The sequence below is a fragment of the Eschrichtius robustus genome, chromosome 2, assembly GCF_028021215.1.
Source record: "Eschrichtius robustus isolate mEscRob2 chromosome 2, mEscRob2.pri, whole genome shotgun sequence".
Taxonomy (NCBI): Eukaryota; Metazoa; Chordata; class Mammalia; order Artiodactyla; family Eschrichtiidae; genus Eschrichtius; species Eschrichtius robustus.
In genome coordinates, this window is record NC_090825.1 from 133630110 (window position 1) to 133650246 (window position 20137).

Consider the following 20137-nt stretch of genomic DNA (forward strand, 5'->3'; position numbering starts at 1 on the left):
GAATCAGCATTGTGAAAATGACTATACTATCCAAAGCAATCTACCGATTCCATGCAATCCCTGTCAAACTACCAATGGCATTTTTCAGAAAACTAGAACAAAAAATTTCACAATTTGTATGGAAACACAAAAGACCCCGAATAGCCAAAGCAATCTTGAGAAAGAAAAACGGAGCTGGAGGAATCAGGCTTCCGGACTTCAGACTATACTACAAAGCTACAGTAATCAAGACAGTATTGTACTGGTACAAAAACAGAAATATAGATCAGTGGAACAGGATAGAAAGCCCAGAGATAAACCCACGCACCTATGGTCAGCTTATTTTTGATAAAGGAGGCAAGAATATACAGTGGAGAAAAGACAGCCTCTTCAATAAGTGGTGCTAGGAAAACTGGACAGCTACATGTAAAAGAATGAAATTAGAAGACTCCCTGACACCATACACAAAAATAAACTCAAAATGGACTAAAGATCTAAATGTAAGACCAGACACTATAAAACTCCTTAGAGGCAAACATAGGCATGACATAAATCACAGCAAGATCCTTTTTGACCCACCTCCTAGAGAAATGGAAATAAAAACAAAAATAAACAAATGGGACCTAATGATACTTAAAAGCTTTTGCACAGCAAAGGTAACTATAAACAAGACGAAAAGACAACCCTCAGAATGGAAGAAAATATTTGCAAATGAATCAACTGACAAAGGATTAATCTCCAAAATTTACAAGCAGCTCATGCAGCTCAGTAACAAAAAAACAAACAACCCAATCCAAAAATGGGCAGAAGGCCTCTATAGACATTTCTCCAAAGCAGATATACAGATTGCCAACAAACACATGAAAGGATGCTCAACATCACTAATCATTAGAGGAATGCAAATCAAAACTACAATGAGGTATCACCGCATACCAGTCACAATGGCCATCATCAAAAAATCTACAAACAATAAATGCTGGAGAGGGTGTGGAGAAAAGGGAACCCTCTTGCACTGTTGGTGGGAATGTAAATTGATACAGCCACTATGGAGAACAGTACGGAGGTTCCTTAAAAAACTAAAAATAGAACTACCATAGGACCCAGCAATCCCACTACTGGGCATATACCCTGAGAAAACCATAATTCAAAAAGAGTCATGTACCAAAATGTTCATTGCAGCTCTATTTACAATAACCAGGACATGGAAGCAACCTAAGTGTCCATCGTCAGATGAATGGATAAAGAAGATGTGTCACATATATACAATGGAATATTACTCAGCCATAAAAAGAAACGAAACTGAGTTATTTGTAGTGAGGTGGATGGACCTAGAGTCTGTCATACAGAGTGAAGTAAGTCAGAAAGAGAAAAACAAATACCATATGCTAACACGTATATATGGAATCTACAAAAAAAAAAAAAAAGGTTCTGAAGAACCTAGGGACAGGACAGGAATAAAGACACAGATGTAGAGAATGGACTTGAGGACAGGGGGAGGGGGAAGGGTAAGCTGAGACGAAGTGAGAGAGGGGCATTGACATATATACACTACCAAATGTAAAATAGGTAGCTAGTGAGAAGCAGCCGCATAGCATAGGGAGATCAGCTCAGTGCTTTGTGACCGCCTAGAGGGGTGGGATAGGGAGGGTGTGAGGGAGATGAAAAAGGGAGGAGATATGGGGATATATGTATATGTATAGCTGATTCACTTTGTTATAAGGCAGTAACTAACACACCATTGTAAAGCAATTATAATCCAATAAAGATGTTAAAAAAAAAAAGAGTATAAAGTGTATATGCATTTTTAAAGGGAGGGATTGTGACTCCTTTGTTTAAATTGAAGTATAGTTGATTTACAATTTGTGTTAATTACTGCTGTACAGCAAAGTGCATCTGTTATACACATATATACATTCCTTTTTTAAAATATGTATTTTTTTCCATTATGTTTTATCATGGGATATTAAATATAGTTCTCTGTGCTATTCAGTAGGACCTTGTTGTTTATCCATTCTATATATAAAAGCTTACATCTGCTAACCCCAACCTCCTACTCCATCCCTCCCCCAACCCCCTCCCCCTTGGCAACCACCAGTCTCTTCTCTATGTTAGTGATTCTGTTTCTGTTTCATAGATAAGTTCATTTGTGTCATATTTTAGGTTCCACATATAAGTGGTATCATATGGTATTTGTCTTTATCTTTCTGACTTACTTCACTTAGTATTATAATCTCTAGTTGCATCCATGTTGCTACAAATGACATTATTTTGTTCTTTTTTATGGGTGAATAGTATTCCATTGTATATATGTACCACATCTTCTTTATCCATTAACCTTTTGATGGACATTTAGGTTATTTTCATGTCTTGGCTATTGTGAATAGTGCTGTTATGAACATAGGGGTGCATGTATCTTTTTGAATTATATATTTATCCAGATATATGCCCAGGAGTAGGATTGCTAGATCATACGGTAATTCTACTTTTAGGTTTCTGAGGAACCTCCATACTGTTTTCTACAGTGACTGCACCAACTTACATTCTCACCAATGGTGTAGGAAGTTTCCCTTTTCTGCACACCCTCTCCAGCATTTGTTATTTGTAGACTTTTAAATAATGGCCATTATGACTGGTGTGAGGTGGTACCTCACTGTAGTTTTGATTTGCATTTCTCTAATAATTAGCGATGTTGAGCATCTTTTCTTGTGCCTGCTGGCCATCTGTATATCTTCTTTGGAGAAATGTCTATTTACATCACCTGTCCATTTTTGGACTGGGTTGTTTGTTTTTTGTCGGTGAGTTGTATGAGCTGTTTATATATTTTGGAAATTAAGCCCCTGTTGGTCGCATTGTTTGCAAATATTTTATCCCATTCTGTAGGTTGTCTTTTGGTTTTGTTTATGGTTTCCTTTGCTGTGCAAAAGCATGTAAGTTTGATTAGGTCCCATTTGTTTATTTTTGTTTTATTTCTATTGACTTGGGAGGCTGACCTAAGAAAACATTGGTACCATTTATGTCAGAGAATGTTTTGCCTATGTTCTCTTCTAGGAGTTTTATGATGTCATGTAATATGTTTAAGTCTTTAAGCCATTTTGAGTTTATTTTTGTGTATGGTGAGAGAGTGTGCTCTCACTTCACTGATTTACAGGCAGCTGTCCAGGTTTCCCAACACCACTTGCTGAAGAGACTTTTTTCCCATTGACTCCTTTGTTGAAGATTAATTGACCATAGGTCTGTGGGTTTATCTCTGAGCTCTCTATTCTGTTCCATTGATCCATATGTCTGTTTTCATGCCGATACCACACTGTTTTGATTACTGTAGCTTAGTAGTATTGTCTGAAGTCTGGGAGGGTTATGCTTCCTGCTTTGTTCTTTTTCTTCAGGAATACTTTGGCATTTGTGGGTCCTTTATGGTTCCATATGAATTTTAGGACTAGTGAATTCTAGTTCTGTGAAAAATGTCATGGGTAATTTGATAAGGATTGCATTAAATCTGTAGATTGCCCAAAGCACCTATTATTACCATGTCCTTGCTTATCTCCCCAGTCCCACTCCTTCTACATCAAGCTCTGGACACACCCTACTAAACTTCTGATGTTTCTTGTCCACCTGGGGTGTTCACATGTGTAGTTCACAGGGCTGGCTCCTTCTCATCATTCTTCAGATCTCTGCATGCATAAACATATGGAAGAACATGTGGGTGGTGGTCCTCTGGTTTAGTGGCTCATTACCACATTGTAGTCTTGTTTCCTAGCTGGGAGTGTTTGGACTTTCTACACTTTTATCTTGACTGTTTTGTGATTGTTTTCCTAGATTTAGATTTTTGATGACTGAGAAGTGAAATATCATGAAAAAAATCTAGGAATACTGGAACTCAGTCTACTACCTAATATTTTAGCTACATTTTAGAAAATACAGTCCAATAAAACTGGTTTATAAATTACCAGACACAAAAGATCAAACCTTCAACACTTCATTCATTAACAAAAGCTAATTCTGTGACTACTATATGCATGTTTCCAAAACAGAGCTCTTCTGATATGGGAGGGAATTCTGCCTAGGATTTCCTTCCTATTTCCATGATTAAAACTCTGCCAGGCATACATACTGAAGGCTGACCATGGTGATCAGTTACTGGAAATCTGTTTTGGGGACCCTGCACAACAATCTTTGCAAAGCTATTTTTGGTTAATTTGTTTCTGACACACCTGTTCTGTATTTATCAGAGGGAGGTCATTGTTCCATAGGTTATGACAATGAAGGGAGCTGATGTATATAAGGACAGAGCTAGCTACCGCCATTTCATGAAGAGGATGGAAATCTTGCTGGATTCCTCCATGTTAGGGATAAAATTTATCTAGGATTCATAAGGAACACTATGAATGTGGATGCACTATTTCTATAGCCATATCCTTCTGTGAAGTATTTGACAGAGAACAGTGTACAAAGTTGCCAGGCCCCCTTGCAAACAACTCAGAGGCCTTCAGGTTTGACCCGTTTTACTCTCTCTTCTCAAAGGACAGAAAAGGAGGTTCAAAACGTTTATAATTCACCAAGCTCTCAGCACCCAGTCTCTCAATCTAAGCTTTCCTTAAAAAACCTAAAGTGGGTAAGAAACTTACTTCTTCATAATTATAAAAAGCTAGTAAATATGCACTATGTATCAGAAGAAATAATGTTGAAAACTGCGCAAGAGCTCTGGTGTCACCAATTTTTAATATTCAGGGTCCAGATAGCAAGTTCATGACAAGCATTTTGCTTGTGACTGAAGTGAAAGCCAAAACTACATTTTTTGTACCTCAAGCAGATCACCTTATGTTTAAACAGAATAAATCAAGTAAATGGATACATAGTTACTAAGAAATACTTATCTGTTAATCCGCAACAGACAGGAGCAGTTACCCGTGGCCTGAGGACAACTGGGGCGCCCTGAGACCCATTCAGGGGACCTGCGAGGTTCCACCTTTTCCAACCACGTATTTCTGAGGCCTGACTTTTTTCATGTATTTCCACCAAAACAACATGGCACAGCAGATCGAATGCAGAAGCAGGTAAGAGAATCCAGCTGTATTCTGCTAAGCCAGGTAATAAAGAGATTTTCAGAAATGTAAAACAATGCCACTCTTCTCACAGATTTTTATTTTGAAAAAGTTTTTAATAAAATTGTAATTTGGCAGGTGATGGGCTTGTTACTATAAAACCAATTAATATTTTTAAAGTTTCTCACCTTTTATTTGTTAGTATTAACAGATATGACCCACATAAACAAAAGCTCTTTGGGGTCCTCATTAGTTGTTAATGGCATTAAGGGCATCCTGAGGTCAAACTGTTCCATATACCAACTCTAAGCACTCTTATCTCAAATGGAAGAAATGTGCTTGGAGCATTTAAAGAACACAGATGGACAGTTCAGAAAAATCAAATGGAAATGTAGGGTTCCATAGTCCAGGACTCAGTTATTTAAAGTAATGACATTTATGATTTTTATTTTTTTGGCCACACCGCGCAGCTTGCAGGGTCTTAGTTCCCTGACCAGGGATTGAACCCCAGGCCACCGCAGTGAAAGCGCCGAGTCCTAACCACTGGACTTCCAAGGAATTCCTGACACTTGTTTTTAAGGGTAACAAATGAAAATTATGTTTGCTCATCAGGACTTTCAAATCCATTCAAAATCCCTGGGAAACTAAGCATCTGAATTGGCTGCATGCTGATTCCCCCCCCCCCCACTGGGGTAAGCCAGTGCAGTGTGAAGGGGTGCTAGGAGCTACTTATTATGTCTGTGAGAGCAGTGCATTAGCAAGGCTGCCATTTTCATAGAAGGAAGACACATAAGAATTAAGGTCATAATGGGTTAAAAGTAAACATAAAATCCTCTTTTAGGGACTTCCCTGGTGGACCAGTGGTTGGGACTCTGTGCTTCCACTGCAGGGGGTGTGGGTTTGATCCCTGTTTGGGGAACTAAAATCCTGCAAGCAGCCAAAAAAAAAAAAAAAAAGAAAAAGAGAGAAAATAATCCTCTTTTATGTTTTTGTTTTTTTAGTTTTTATATCAGATTGCTTCTCTGGATATTAGAATAACAAGATCTTAGTCAAGAAAATTGCAAGAAGTCAATAGAAAAATTGAGATCTCTACTGCTTCTAAAAGCTGAGAACATTCTGAGGGTTATTTGTGTGGCAAGTCAAGAGCTCACTTTCATAGTTCTCTCCCTCACATCTGCACTAATGTGGTAAGTATAAGTGAGTCAATACATTCACAAAGCAGCTCGTTTACAACTTGCTTGTCGGTTAAAAAAAGAAAGAATTAAATACAGGCAGATAGGAAAATCCTCAATTAGAAATCAGCTTAATAACAGTCTCTCAGGCTTTTATTTTTAAACCTTTTTTTTTTTTTTGGCTGCACTGGGTCTTCGTTGCTGCGCGCAGGCTTTCTCTAGTTGCGGCGAGCAGGGGCTACTCTTCATTGTGGTGTGGCGGCTTCTCTTGTTGCAGAGCACGGGCTCTAGGCGTACAGACTTCGGTAGTTGTGGCATGCGGGCGCAGTATTTGTGGCTCGTGGGCTCTAGAGCACAGGCTCAGTAGTTGTGGTGCACGGACTCAGTAGTTGTGGCTCACGGGCTTAGTTGCTGCACAGCACGTGGGATCTTCCTGGACCAGGGCTCGAACCCGTGTCGCCTGCATTGGCAGGTGGATTCTTAACCACTGCGCCACCAGGGAAGTCCCTCTCAGGCTTTCTTAACTACACACTCCTTTTAGGAGTATGAGGTTTTTGGGTTTGCTATGCAGATTAAATGACATGCATGTGGAACGGTTAGCACAGTGACTGGCACATAGGAAGTTCCTCATATGTAAGCACATTTGCATAAATAATAAAAATGAGAGGCAGAGAAACATTTACAGCATATATATGTCAGTGCTGCTGATCTCACTTATTTTAATTATCCAACACTTCCAGATTTTAAGTTATTTTTAGAAAAAATGTATTAGGGCCCAGAAAAGATCAATTGATTTAAGGTGTCACACAGACAGTGAGGTGTTGAAATGGGATTAGATGTCTGCTTCCAAGTCCATGCTCTTTCCACAATGCAGTGTTGTCTCCCAGGAGAGCTGAAACACGAAGCCAGTTTATTTCAGAAATCTATTTACCGTTAAGGTGTGTTCTGTGCTTAGGACAGTTAGCTTTATTTTACTGTTTCAAAAATATTTGAGAAGAAAAAAGTATTAACCCTTCCCTCCCAAATATTAACCCTTCCCAAATATAAGTAACTATAGGCCTCAACTTATTAGTGACTAGCTCCTAACCAACAGCATTATGGGTTTCAGGCAATGTATTTTAAACAAAAAAGTAGACATCCCAAGTACTGTACAAGAACACTGTATCTATTTATGGTTCCTGAAGATCATATCAGAGAAGTAAAAAACATTTTAAGAGGGAAAAAAATGAATATGGAATGGCAGGGGAGATTCACACATTATATGTAAATTGCAAGAACAGTAACTAATTCCCCTTCTCTCCCCAAAATAGTAGGCAAAATGAAAAACAGATACAACAGAGAAGCTATTGAAAAAGGAAAGAAGTACAGGATGGGCAAAAGGGAGCCCAACAGATTATTAAAGAAGAGTATTTTCTTGCCAGCTCCAAACTATTTTGGGGTATTCAGACCTTTCTTTAGGTATCACTTAATAACCCCTTCAGAGACAAGTCATTAAATTGAATGGAACCCCAATGAGGCAATTCTTGTTTTCCTCTTTCATGGGCTCTGAAACAAAAAATACTGGTAAGATAGCAGACTGTATGTTGAGGTACAGTAATAACTAAGGTAGGGGTTCCCTTCTGTCTTCAGAATACAACATTGGAAGAAGGCATAGTAGTAAAGAAAATGCTTTAGAAATAAATCAGTTTTATTAGAAAGAAATTTTAAACACGAAAGTTTAGAAACAAAATATTTATTTCCTTTAAGAATCATACATATTTGAAAAGGTGATGCCATACCTCTCAATTTAAAGAAAACATTCATTTAAGATTGCGGGTTTTAAATATCAGTGAAGATATTCTCCAAGCTGCCACCAGAGCCTGGCTTGATTGCTCTGAAGTAACAACACTTGAAAGCTCCTATTCTTTGAAACTAATTTAAACACATTGAATTGTTGAAAGATTAAAAACCACAGTCAGCTAATTACACTCTCATCTCTTATTCAGCAAATGAATCACTTTTCATTACCACTTAGCTGAAGTACATGAATTTCTGCCTAATTAGAAATGTTGTAGATGGAACATTAGCAAGAATGGAGCAGGTCAGGATATCTTTGCTGCTTCATTTTTAATTCCTAACAGCAGAGTCTGATAGGAAGGAATAGAGAAGTCATTAAATAATTTTAAATTATTTATAAAAATTACTTTGCCCAAATTATAATTATTTTTTCCCCAAACGGTCTCAAATGTCTAACATAATGAAAGAAAAAGCAGTTCAACATTGATTTTAATGAACATTTTAATATTATGTATAACAGAACTATATTATGAATACAATGGAAACAAAGTTTTATCAATTTAATAAAAAAAATTTCAACACAAAGTGGGGAGGTAATAATTTGATGCCTATATTATAGTATTTATTTTAAAAAATATTCCCAGCTTGAGGGTGAAACAATTTTGCATTCCAAACTCTAGAATCATGATTTTCATGTGACCTTAATGCAGAAATACAGCAGGAAAACAAAAACATTTTAATTAATTTCCTTTATTTGCCATTAAATCAATAAAATCTTTGACTGCTACAGGTCTCCTTTAATAATATATATATTTAACTCCTCTCTATTGGAACCATGTTGCTAATGCCATATTATATACACTCAAAACCAAAACAATACTGTATAAAATCTAAAAGCCAACATTGTTGAGTTCTAACATTTATATTTAAGGTCTTAATGGATTTTTACCCTTTTCAATTTTTTGCAAAGACACCAAAAAAAAATAAATATTTTTCTTTTTGACTGTTCCTGACTATTACATGGTGCCTACAGGGATAAACACAGAAGGAAGCCTTGCCAAGTTATCACTGCAAAGTGTAAATAATGACTGCTAAGAACAAATAAAAATACTGGAGGTTTTTTTTCTCTTTTCTTTTAAAGGAAACCATAGAGCAGTCCTGAAAAAAATATTTTTCCGAGTTCTGCACAGGATAGTTATAGCAGAAGAAATGGGAAAATCCCATAGCTATCACCAATTGCTTAAAGAGGTTTTGTTACAATAAAAATTTGGATAGTATAATAGCAGTATTGCTGGAACATTAGCAAAAGTATATACATTCCAGTTACCTTTGATTTAGCCATAATCACATATGTATGCCGTTTTTGGACAAAAATATATATTTTTATAAAAAACTGATCATCCAACTTTAATGATTTCATATATGGACTCAAGAGTGGTAGTAAAAGGAACAGACCCAATTGTGACAAGGCGATTCAGGGACAGAAAAATCAAGTTCTTCAGGAAAAGAAAAGTATAAAATTAGAGATTCAAACAAACACATTTATTCAGCCCTATTCTAGTATTCCCACATATTATGATATTAAAATGGGCTCCTCAATTTATAAAGGCTTTCAGTGGTCTCACTACCCCATTTGTGGTCTTGTCTCACTGGGAAAAATGATTCTGACTGCCTCATCTGAAGTGCCCTTGCTTGGCCATCTGAAATACTAGATATTTCGCTTTTATAAAACAACCTTTTTGGTTCTTAATGTAGGTTTATTTTAATTAATTGATGAAAGAAAGGGGAGTTGACTAGCATTTTCCATCCCAACATCACCTATCTGCACCACTAAAAATCCTTCATTCAATCTGCTCCTTTACAATCTCTTATTTGCTAAAGTTGGCGAAATTTGCAAAGGCATCTTGCTTGGGTTGCACAGTTCCAGAAGTCATGGCTAAGTTGGGCATGCCCATTCCCATTGTGCCTGTCAGGCCCATCCCAGCAGTTGACATCCCTATGTTCATGTTCATGCCCATCATGCTCTGGTTCATCATTGGACTATTTCCAAGAGGGGCCATTCCCATGGTGCCAGTCATCACACTGGGCATGCTCATAGGCATGGGTCCCCCCATCAGAGGGTTAGCCTGGGGCCGGACAGGAAGCATGTTCGATGGAGAACTGAGGTTTACAGCTCCGAAACTTTGGGTCATCACATTCATAGGCTGTTGCATATCTAACAGAAGAAAAGAGACAAAAGAACTTTATCACACTGAATTCTTAGATTCACAGAGCAGAAAAATAATACAATTTTCCTGACCATCAATACTTGTAAGCTCCAATAAAATTACTTTATAGTGATTTTTTATAAGAGAAGTCAATTAACTTGTATTGTTTTCTCTTGAGAAATGTTCAGTGGCTGTTAGCTCTGATTTCCCCAAGATGTAGCAACAGTAAGAGTGGGCTGGCGGAAAACATCAGGCACTTTAAAACCATTCCTATAAAATCTATTACTGAATCCGACCTAACAAGTTGTCAAGAGCTACTGTGTATCAAAAACCTTAAAAAGTTTATATCCTTTGACTCACTCTATTTTTAGAACATTATATTAAGGGAAAAAAATCACAAGTAAAAAGATTTATACAAAACCATGGAGTTATTTATAATAGGAAAAAGCTGGAAACAACTGAAATAACCAACAATAGAGGAACTGCACACTAATATGATGGATAACTATAAAGATCCAAAAATCATGCTTTCTTTCTTTAAGAATATTCAACAGAAAAAACAATAATGTTGAATATGAACTGCAAGAAACAAAATATAGACAGAATGATCTCAAGTATTAAAAATGTGGTTAGAAAAGATGGACTATGAAGAAATATGAATTAATGGTGATTATCCCTGGATTATGGAGTTCAGATGATTTTTGTTTCTTGACATATCTGCCTATATTAAAATTTTTTTCTCAACAAATACTTTTATTTTAGTGATCAGGCTCCCAAAACTCACCACCATACAATAAATGTTACCATGTCAAGAGCAGAATACAAAGCAATTCAATGTGCCAGGAGGGATACCAGGTATTATGTGAAAAAAATCTTAAGTGAATACACAGTTGCTTTCAGTACAGTTTTATTTCATGGCTTGAAGTAGTCCCGGCATAAGGGCAAAGGATTACAAGTACACAAAGAAATGGGATGTCTTGCAGTAACTTACTCTGTTGCTGAATCATTGTATTGAGCGATGGCTGCTGGGGTTTAGAAGGCTGCATACCAGGTAGTAAGTTGTCTAGGCTGATGTTTACACTGGGGTCAGACCAAGTAGAGGGCAGGGTTTTGCTGACTGACTTCTGGACCATATCTGTATTCTGATTATAGAGAGGATTAGGCTTCTGCAGCACTGTGCTAACATTTTGCAAAGGCTGGAAAATAGAAAAATGCTCTAAAAATTAAGCATCTGCTCTATAAAGATTACCAGATGGCAATTTAATCATAGTAACTCCAAATATATACTAGACTTTGTAATAAACTCTTGAAACCAATAAGAACCACAAATGTTCTACATTAAGGTCTTCAATATCCTGAATCACCAGCTTCCCATAATATTTCTCTGAAGTCCAAATCATGTTTGGGGTGGGGAAAAAACTAACATATTTACACTAACAGTTATCCTCCCATCACCCCAAGTCTAGAAGCCACAATCCTGGGGCTACTATTAACTTCGGGTTAGTACAACTTTAAGGAAATATACAAGTGGAAATTTATTCTTACAAAATGGAATTCGGGGTATGATTGCTCATGTTAAAAAAACAAAACCATCAAAACAGCAAATTATATTCCACATAACCTGACCGACATATCCCTGCTCCATGTGTATTTCTATTGCCTAAAGCGAGCAACACTAGTGGCATCTGATACAGTACGGACCAATACAGAAGAAAGGAGAAATTCAGGAAAAAGCAGCAGAGGAGCCTGGTAGTTACTACCAGAATAACTGTAACAAGGACAGAAAAAGGGTAATAAATACGAATAGGAGGAATAATTAAAAATGGACCAATGCAAAGACTCACAACACAGTTGCAATTAAGATTGCAAATTAGTAGATTGGCTTTATGCTTAGACCATATGAAAGAAACAGAGTAAACTGGCTTGAGCTTGTTCAGTTCAATTTAGTGGTACTGGTATGGCTTTCATGTCCTTTTTCTTAATGTTAGGTCTAATATCTGTTATACAGATCAGTCACCTTTCTGCTTCTTTCTTCTCTTCCTTCATCCTAACACCCAAAATAGGAGAATCTACATATTAAAATGAATAATTAGCATCATAAACAAATATTCCAAATAGCCTGAGTCAAAAATAGCAAGTTCCTGGTACAACTCAGACACATATATTCTGCACTTGTTTGAATTCTAAGCTAGTATTAGGTAATTTAGATTTAATTTTAAAAAGTGAATTTAAAAGTTCCTGTTTAGTTATTTTCCTTTATGAAAATAAGAGTTGAAAGAAGAGTCTATATAAACATCATATAATGTAGAGCAGGTCCAGAATAGGGAAGAACATTCATTATTTTAGAGAATAATTTTCTATATTAGCAATATATCTCTATTCCTTCTTCTTCTCTTTTTTTTAATATCTTTAATTTTTTATTTTTAGGCCGTGCTGCACGGCACACGGGATCTTGGTTCCCCAACCAGGGACCGAACCCACACGCCCTGCAGTGGAAACGCAGAGTCTTAACCACTGGGCCACCAGGGAACTCCTCTATTCCTTCTTCTTAAAAACAATTTTTTAAACTATTAAATTCCAATTTGTTTATTAGTTCAATAAATTTTCAACAAATGCCTCCTCTGTGCAAGGCATCACACTTGGCTTTGCATGGATAGCAAGAGGAGTGAGAAGGCCTTGCCCTGAAGAACCCAAATGACTATTCCAGGGGAAAGGACACAAGGTAAACGCAATATACAAAAGTAATCTATGTATCACTTGCTTATTTTTCTGTTTTATGCTAATCTGCCATTAGATTAGTTAGAGCATCTCAAAGATTATGAATCACAATTTCCAAGGGAGGCAGACAACTTACCTGTGATCTTGACATGGGCAAACCCAGTCCTACAGTATTAGTGCTCATCACAGAGAAATTCATACTCTGGGAAGATGTCATTGTTGCCTGCGATGAGCCCATAAGATCAAATAGGTCTGAAGAATTTGAGGCAGCTGGAGGTGGGCCTAAAGCTGGTTGTGAGCTACTGACAAGCTCTACAGCTGGCTGTGAGGCACTGCTGAAGAGCTCACCACTGGCAGCAACAGGGCCTGATGGGGCTTGGTTGAAGGCACTCCAGTCACCAAAGTCTCCATTCCCACTTGCTGCTGTTACTGAGAAAGAAAGAAGGGTAAGAAAGTTTCTGAAATGCACAGAACACATATGACAATCTACCAACTGAAACAAATTAGAGCTGATCTGTGTCCATCCAGATTAACATCTGCAGGTACCATCTCCATCTGGACATTATTCCTTCTCATGAATATTCCACGAGTGTTAACAAGGTGGCAAAGAAAAAAATAAAACTTCCACATATAAAGTAAAATCCATCTCTTAAGGGCATTGGCAGGTCTGAGGTGACACAAAGAAATTACAGAAACTAAAACTTTCCTTCAACCTAAGTTTGCATATCAAATATGTTTCTAGCTAAACAAATATGAACTAGCCTGAGATCCCCAAAAAACAAGAAAAAAACTCTAAACTGGTTAAACTCTTTGCTGGGAGATCCAGAATCCTCATTCAAGGAGTAACTCAGTAAAATCAGACAGTTCAACTCATTTTGTTCATTCATTATTTGGAAAAGTTCAAAGAGAAATCAAACTATGATTTATACCATCTCATGTAAATAAAACCCCAAATTCATTAAAAAGAAAAACCCAAAAACTCAATAAAATTAAGACTAGGATTAGTAAATTTCTGTAAGAAGTTCTCACCCATTTGGCCATGCTTCCACTGACAACACAAAGGCTACAGAGAGCCATGATATATAACCTTAGTACATTGTTTACTTCAAATGGGACTGTTCAATCTATTTAAGTAAAAAGCGGGGTATAGTCTTAAGAGGGGAACTCATGCTAATATTTAAAAAAAGAAACAAAACTATCACTATGCTTCAAAGTATAATTATAACAAGTTTAAGATTTAATGCATAAAAAAGATTTAATGCAGTTAATAATATAAAAATTAATAGGTTAATTAATAGACTGAAATATTTAAGAGAACGGATTTTGTATTTTACTGGCTGTGTGACCTTGCTTAACCTTCTCTGTGCCTTTTTATTTTTATTTTATTTAAAGGAGAGCTTTTATTTATTTATGTGGCCACGCCGTGAGGCATGCGGGTTCTTAGTTCCCCAACCAGGGACCGAACCCATCCCCTGCAGTGGAAGCACGGAGTCTTACCCACTGGACTGCCAGAGAAGTCCCCTGTGCCATACTTTTTAAAAAATCTAAGTTGCAAAGATTGAATAACTTAATATATAGTAAGTGCCATTTGAGGTTTATTGTTACTTTGGATTAATTGTGAAAAGACAGAGGAGAGGCAAAGCATCACACTTTCTTTCCTTTAGGTATGCCATATAAAAGTATAAGTCAAGCTTCTATAAATTCTGCATACATAATACTAGCTATTGGGAACACAATAAATATAAAGGCAAGTGATACTTGAAAAAAAATTTTTTTAACTAGGCTATACTAAGTAAACAAACCTTGCTTTAAGAAAAGGACAAACAGATAAATATGAATTAATGGAAGTTGAAAAAAGCAACGGTGAAGAAAGAGCTACATATAAACTGTCATCTGAAAGCCAACAGTATGTAGTTCCAAGTTAATTAACACCATTTCTTTGCACTACATGTTCACTTACAACTTGGAAATACATTTTGTCTAGCCTAAAAGGTAACCAACCACTGTGATACTGTCTCATTACGCTAAATATCAAGAGAACAATAACATTAAGTCTTTAAAATTATACCTTCTATTACCATTTTGTAATGTAAGCACCCTTAAAAGAGAAAATAATTCACTTAGAAACCCCAAGTTCTACCAACAATTTAATATAAGAACTGGGCTGATATTCACTACTTCCGGGTTTTGCTAAAACATGTCTTTGATCTTCTTTACAAAAAAGACTGAATTAAGAGTTTTACAATTAGTTCTATGTATTAAGCAATTTAAACTAATTTAAGGAAGACTGCTGGATAAAGGTAAACTTTATGCTGATTTTCTATCTGCTTGATCTAGAAAACAGAATAAGAATGGAAACTGGGGCAAAATGTGTTGCCCCATCTGAAAACTTTATCTGAGATGATTAATCATGGGAGGAAGAGATTTCTAGTGAGGCATATATTGTTCAGCAATCATTAATCATTGTTGCAACAGTTTCAGCCCCTTGCGTAATGGTGATCAGGTTCTGTTAATCACATAAGATGAAGAGATGTATCACTTAGCAACATTAACATATTTGAATTATTTGCATAGTAGGCAACTTCATATACATAAAAACTTTGAGAATTACACAGGCAGTCTGTAAAATTAGGGCAATGTTTATTTTCCACTTTGATTTGCCTAAAGCAAGGTATTAACCCTTACAAGGCATAACCACACTTCTAAAATGAAGCAGTTCATTATTCCACAATCCTGGTTTCTGGGAAGTACTTGGAATTTACACAAGCGGTCCAAATAACCCAAATCACATTAAAACCTATGTGTCACTAACCTAAACTAGACAGTACTAAATATAAATTTTAATCCAATTAATGGGGACAGATAACTCTACTTGAAATGAATAATAAAACTAATTCAGTTAAATATTTCCTCCTTGCCTCACCTCATGTTTATGGTTTTTATAGCTAAATTTTTTATATTATCTCTCAAACTTCAGACTGACCAGATTTTATGGAAAAAAAACATTAGAACCAACCCCTTTACAACCTAAAAGACACTTAATAATGAACTCAGACCCTATTCTACCCGTCTCTACAGACGTTACTCTATCCTTATAAAGAACCAAGACAAGTAGCATTATTCCCAATTTTAGAAAGGTGGAGGCTGAGGCTTTCATAAAGTTAAATAGCTACCAAAGTATATGGCACAGGTAGTAAGATAAAAATATCAATAGTAAGGGGGAAAAATACAAGCCCTTCACCTCAATCCATTATGTTTAAGCCTATATTCTGCTTGGATGTTAGCTTTTTTTTTGCCATTTTAAAAAAATTGAGGGTGTAACTGACACATAACATTATATTACTTTCAGGTGGACAACATAATGATTTGATCTTTACAAATATTGTGAAATGATCACAACAAATCTAGAGTATTTTAAAATTTCTAATTTAACATGGAATGAGGAAGTTTTTTTTTGCCTGAGGTTCAACTGCTCACATTTAAGGATATGCCAAAATGAAGTTCAGTTATTTTTCATAGAAATTCTCTTTAAGATATCTAAATTATAAAGAAATGAATTTTGGTAAGATGGTCTGCCCAACTCCAATGTCCCCGAATTTCATTCAAGAAAATCATATAAGCTAAACATAAACCATAATATTCTTGCTGCTAAAATGAGAATTATACTTATTCACACTCCCTACCCACCTACTCCCCGCACCCCCCCCCCCAAAAAAATAAAACAAGAGTCACTTATGAGTGAGGGCAATTTTATTTAGGTGTACCTGAGTAGTCTGCAACCAGATTAATTCGTCTGGCACATTTAGGATACTGGCCCAATAAAGTACCTTTGTGAATAAATTCTTTGGGAATTGGGAATTATAGACACTGCTACAAGTAGAAAGTGGCCAAAAGAAGCAGATGGGGGTGGGGTGGTGAAGAGTTGTTTTGTTTTGGTAACATTTCCACTGCCCCTAGATTTCTGGCCAATCAAATCATATCGTACCTTGGGAAGGGAAATTGCTTGATGCAGCGGCTGAGCCAAAGTCAGCAAAGCCTCCAAATAAATCAGCTGATCCTCCTAGAAATTAAGTATGAGGAAAAAAACTGTCAGAACCACAGCACAACTGATAGCACTTTTAGGAAGCCATTTTAGCACTGCACTCAAAAAATACCCAATACTAGAGCCCCAAGACCCATCATAACAGCTAGTTAGTTGATCCAGCTTTTCACGTCACCATGTTCCCTTTAAGCTACCACAGGACAGACTCTCTTACAGTATCCCTCAGTTCTATAACTAGTAATATAATAGATACTACAACTGTGGTTACAGTCACCCCTTACTTACATTTCACGAACATAACGTAGGCATGCAGTTTATCTGGCCAATTATGCTCTTTATAAGAATCTTCAATGGATGCTAAAACCTGGGTAAAATGTTGCTGGGTAATCAAATCATCACCCCACAGATTACTTACAAATAAAAAGGGATTAAGCTACTTTTACAGTGCAGAAATCAGATGGATACCACCTTAAACAAGTGCTCAAACTTAATGTCACTAATAATCGGACAAAATAGCACTCATGGGTCTTCTAATATAAAGGGACTAAAAAAGAGATCATCACTCAAATTCTTCCCAAAAATATTTAACCTGACTCCAATCATGAAGAATGAATCAGACAAATACAAACTGAGGGACATTCTGCAAAACAGCTCTCAAGACTCTTCAGAAAATATCATCATAAAAGACAAAGACTGGGACCACTCCAGATTAAAGAAGCCTAAAGAAACATGACAAGTAAATGAAATGGGTGATCCCTGACTGGACTCTGGATATTTAAGTAAGTGCTATACTGAAATGATGTAATTGAGACACTAGGGAAATGTGAATATGGTCTATTATACAACAATACTGTTTTAATGTTAAATTCCCCAAGTATGATAATTATATGATGATTGTGAAGGAGAATGTCCTTGTTGTAAGGAGATATATGCTGAAGTATTTTAGGGGCAAAATGTCATGATGTTTGCAATTCTCTCTCAAACGGTGCACAATAAATAAACAAAACCAAAAAAGAACTAGAGAGAGACAAAGAAAATGTGACAAATTTTCTGCAGTTTGACTTTTTTTAAATAAAAGGGAAAAAAAAACCCCCAAAAACCCTTGAAGTTGATCTGCATAGAAATCAGTTTTAATAGCTATAGGAAGAAAAATGAATGCAATGATTTAGGTGGACTATTTTTTCCTATTGTTTACTTGCAAATATTTGCAAAATACTTGCATTTTTAATCCTTGAAAAAAAACCCAGTAGCTTTTTGCTACTTCCAGACTGGTGTTTTTAAAGGGGTGAGATTCAAATCATAAGGCTGCAGATCAATCTGCACGCATAACATCACATTCTCATACAAATTTTCATTTGTAAACACTAAATAGGTAAGAATATTTACTTTTATCTATAATTTGAACAGTAACATTATGTTAAATTTTATATTCCACTTCTCCTCAATTCAGTTATCAATGAAACAGCAATAGTCGAAGGATCTAAAACCTTAAATAGTTGTCCTTATTTTTGTCCTTAAAGATTTCACCTCTTAAGAGTCACAACCTTAGAAATTCAGAGCGGCAGTTCAATTATAGTGCTTTTAGTGTTATGTGAACATTATATAGGTTACATCACAGCTGCTTAGCCTGCAGTGCTTAGAAACTAGCCAGGTGGGACTGGAACATCTGGGCTGCACTCAAATACCACCAGGGACAGCTTCCAACATCTGGTGCCATTTCTGAATTGTCTTATCGCTGCAAGACATTCTGTCCCATCTGCTACACTCAACTGGGTTAATTAAACTAGAACCATCTCCCCTTCTTAATAAATAGCCAGCAGTAATAAAAGGAACAAATCAGTTTCTGACACAGGTGAACTTGGTATTTCTTTTTAACGCACATTTACTGTAGTCAACTATCAGCAGGCCTAACAAATTCCTTATTCCTTCACCTCATTACAGATGCACATATTCACATATATACTCACTCACCGTGAACTAACTTCCACCAAGGCCAAGGTTCTCTACTCCTAGCAACAACTACAGCTCATGTGTCTGCTTTTGCTTTATCCAAAGGAAAATATCACAGTGATTTTTCTCTTCTTTAAAGGTACATATGTCATAATAAATGTGACGATAGGTACAAAAGATCAATGAGCTATATTTTTAAACTATATAAACAAGCACACATATATTAATAAAATCTAGCAGGGAAATCAATGGTGTGAACAGTTGCTGCTTAATATTCATAAGTGTGTGTGTCTTCCGTAATACTCCTTCATGTTAAAAAAATATTGATCAAAGAATACTGTTACGTAACAGAATGATAGTTAATCTTTTATTATAACATTAAGGGATTTGAAAATAGGAGATTATTTTCATTTTCTTCATCCAAGCAGAGAATAAACATCAATATGTAATTTATTATGCCAAATAAGTTCGGAATTTTCAAATCTTATCCAGTCTGGGCTACAAAGAAAATTCATGCTGTGGAGTATAGCACTGAATACTGTGAATCACATCTTCAAACTGGGTGACATATTTTATTTTTGTCATATCCTGAATTTAATATTTCAAATAATTATCTATTTAGTTATTCTATTGCTCTACCTTCTAACACCTAAGCTAAAATTATACTATGTTCATAACTTGTCTATAGCAAATATTATTATTCTCTCCATCCACACTACAGGGAGTTTAATTTCAAACATGACTAATTTAAGAACACTGGAGGTAAAAGAGTGGAAACACACACATAAGTATTTTACAAATAGAAGCCACCTTTCCTTGAAAAGGATTTAACTTTTCTCCATCTTCTGAAGTGCCACAGATTATACTTCTATTGTGTTTTACATAATGTGATCCTCAACTTTGGAAACTATCTCAGAAATTAAAAATCTCTTATTTCATTTAGGAAAAGCTTCTCCCTCCTAGGAGGGACTATCCATATCTATATGCATGATGTTATGCATACCAATGCCTTAAATTTAACAGACATTTTCTATACTTAAGCATTTTTCCCAGATAACTTCTATCTAAGGGAATTTAAATAAGAGTCTACCAAAAATTGCTGCATGTGGAAGACTGCGAAATTTCACAATAAGAGCTATCCTTCAAGATTCCCACATGAGAGGTGTCATTATAAATGAACCATTTCCATCTGCCTTTTCAGGGAAGCAAGGAGGTTATTTACAATCACCAGCTGGGAACATGTATTTTCCAAAG

At 36.1% G+C, this 20137-nt stretch overlaps 1 protein-coding gene across 5 annotated transcripts in view; it reads right to left on the minus strand.

Annotated features, from left to right (window-relative positions):
- Positions 1-7906: 7906 nt before the first annotated feature.
- Positions 7907-20137, minus strand: part of CLINT1 (clathrin interactor 1) — a 66952-nt gene continuing 54721 nt past the window's right edge. For 3 of the 5 annotated variants that reach the window (XM_068536290.1, XM_068536292.1, XM_068536293.1), the window contains 4 exons: positions 16877-16951; positions 13028-13320; positions 11165-11369; positions 7907-10181 (listed from right to left, as the gene is read on the minus strand). In XM_068536290.1, the coding sequence (XP_068392391.1) occupies positions 9835-10181; positions 11165-11369; positions 13028-13320; positions 16877-16951 (920 nt within the window). In that variant the 3' untranslated portion in view covers positions 7907-9834. The remainder of the gene's footprint in view (positions 10182-11164; positions 11370-13027; positions 13321-16876; positions 16952-20137) is intronic. The other 2 variants (XM_068536291.1, XM_068536294.1) reach the window with 2 other exon arrangements.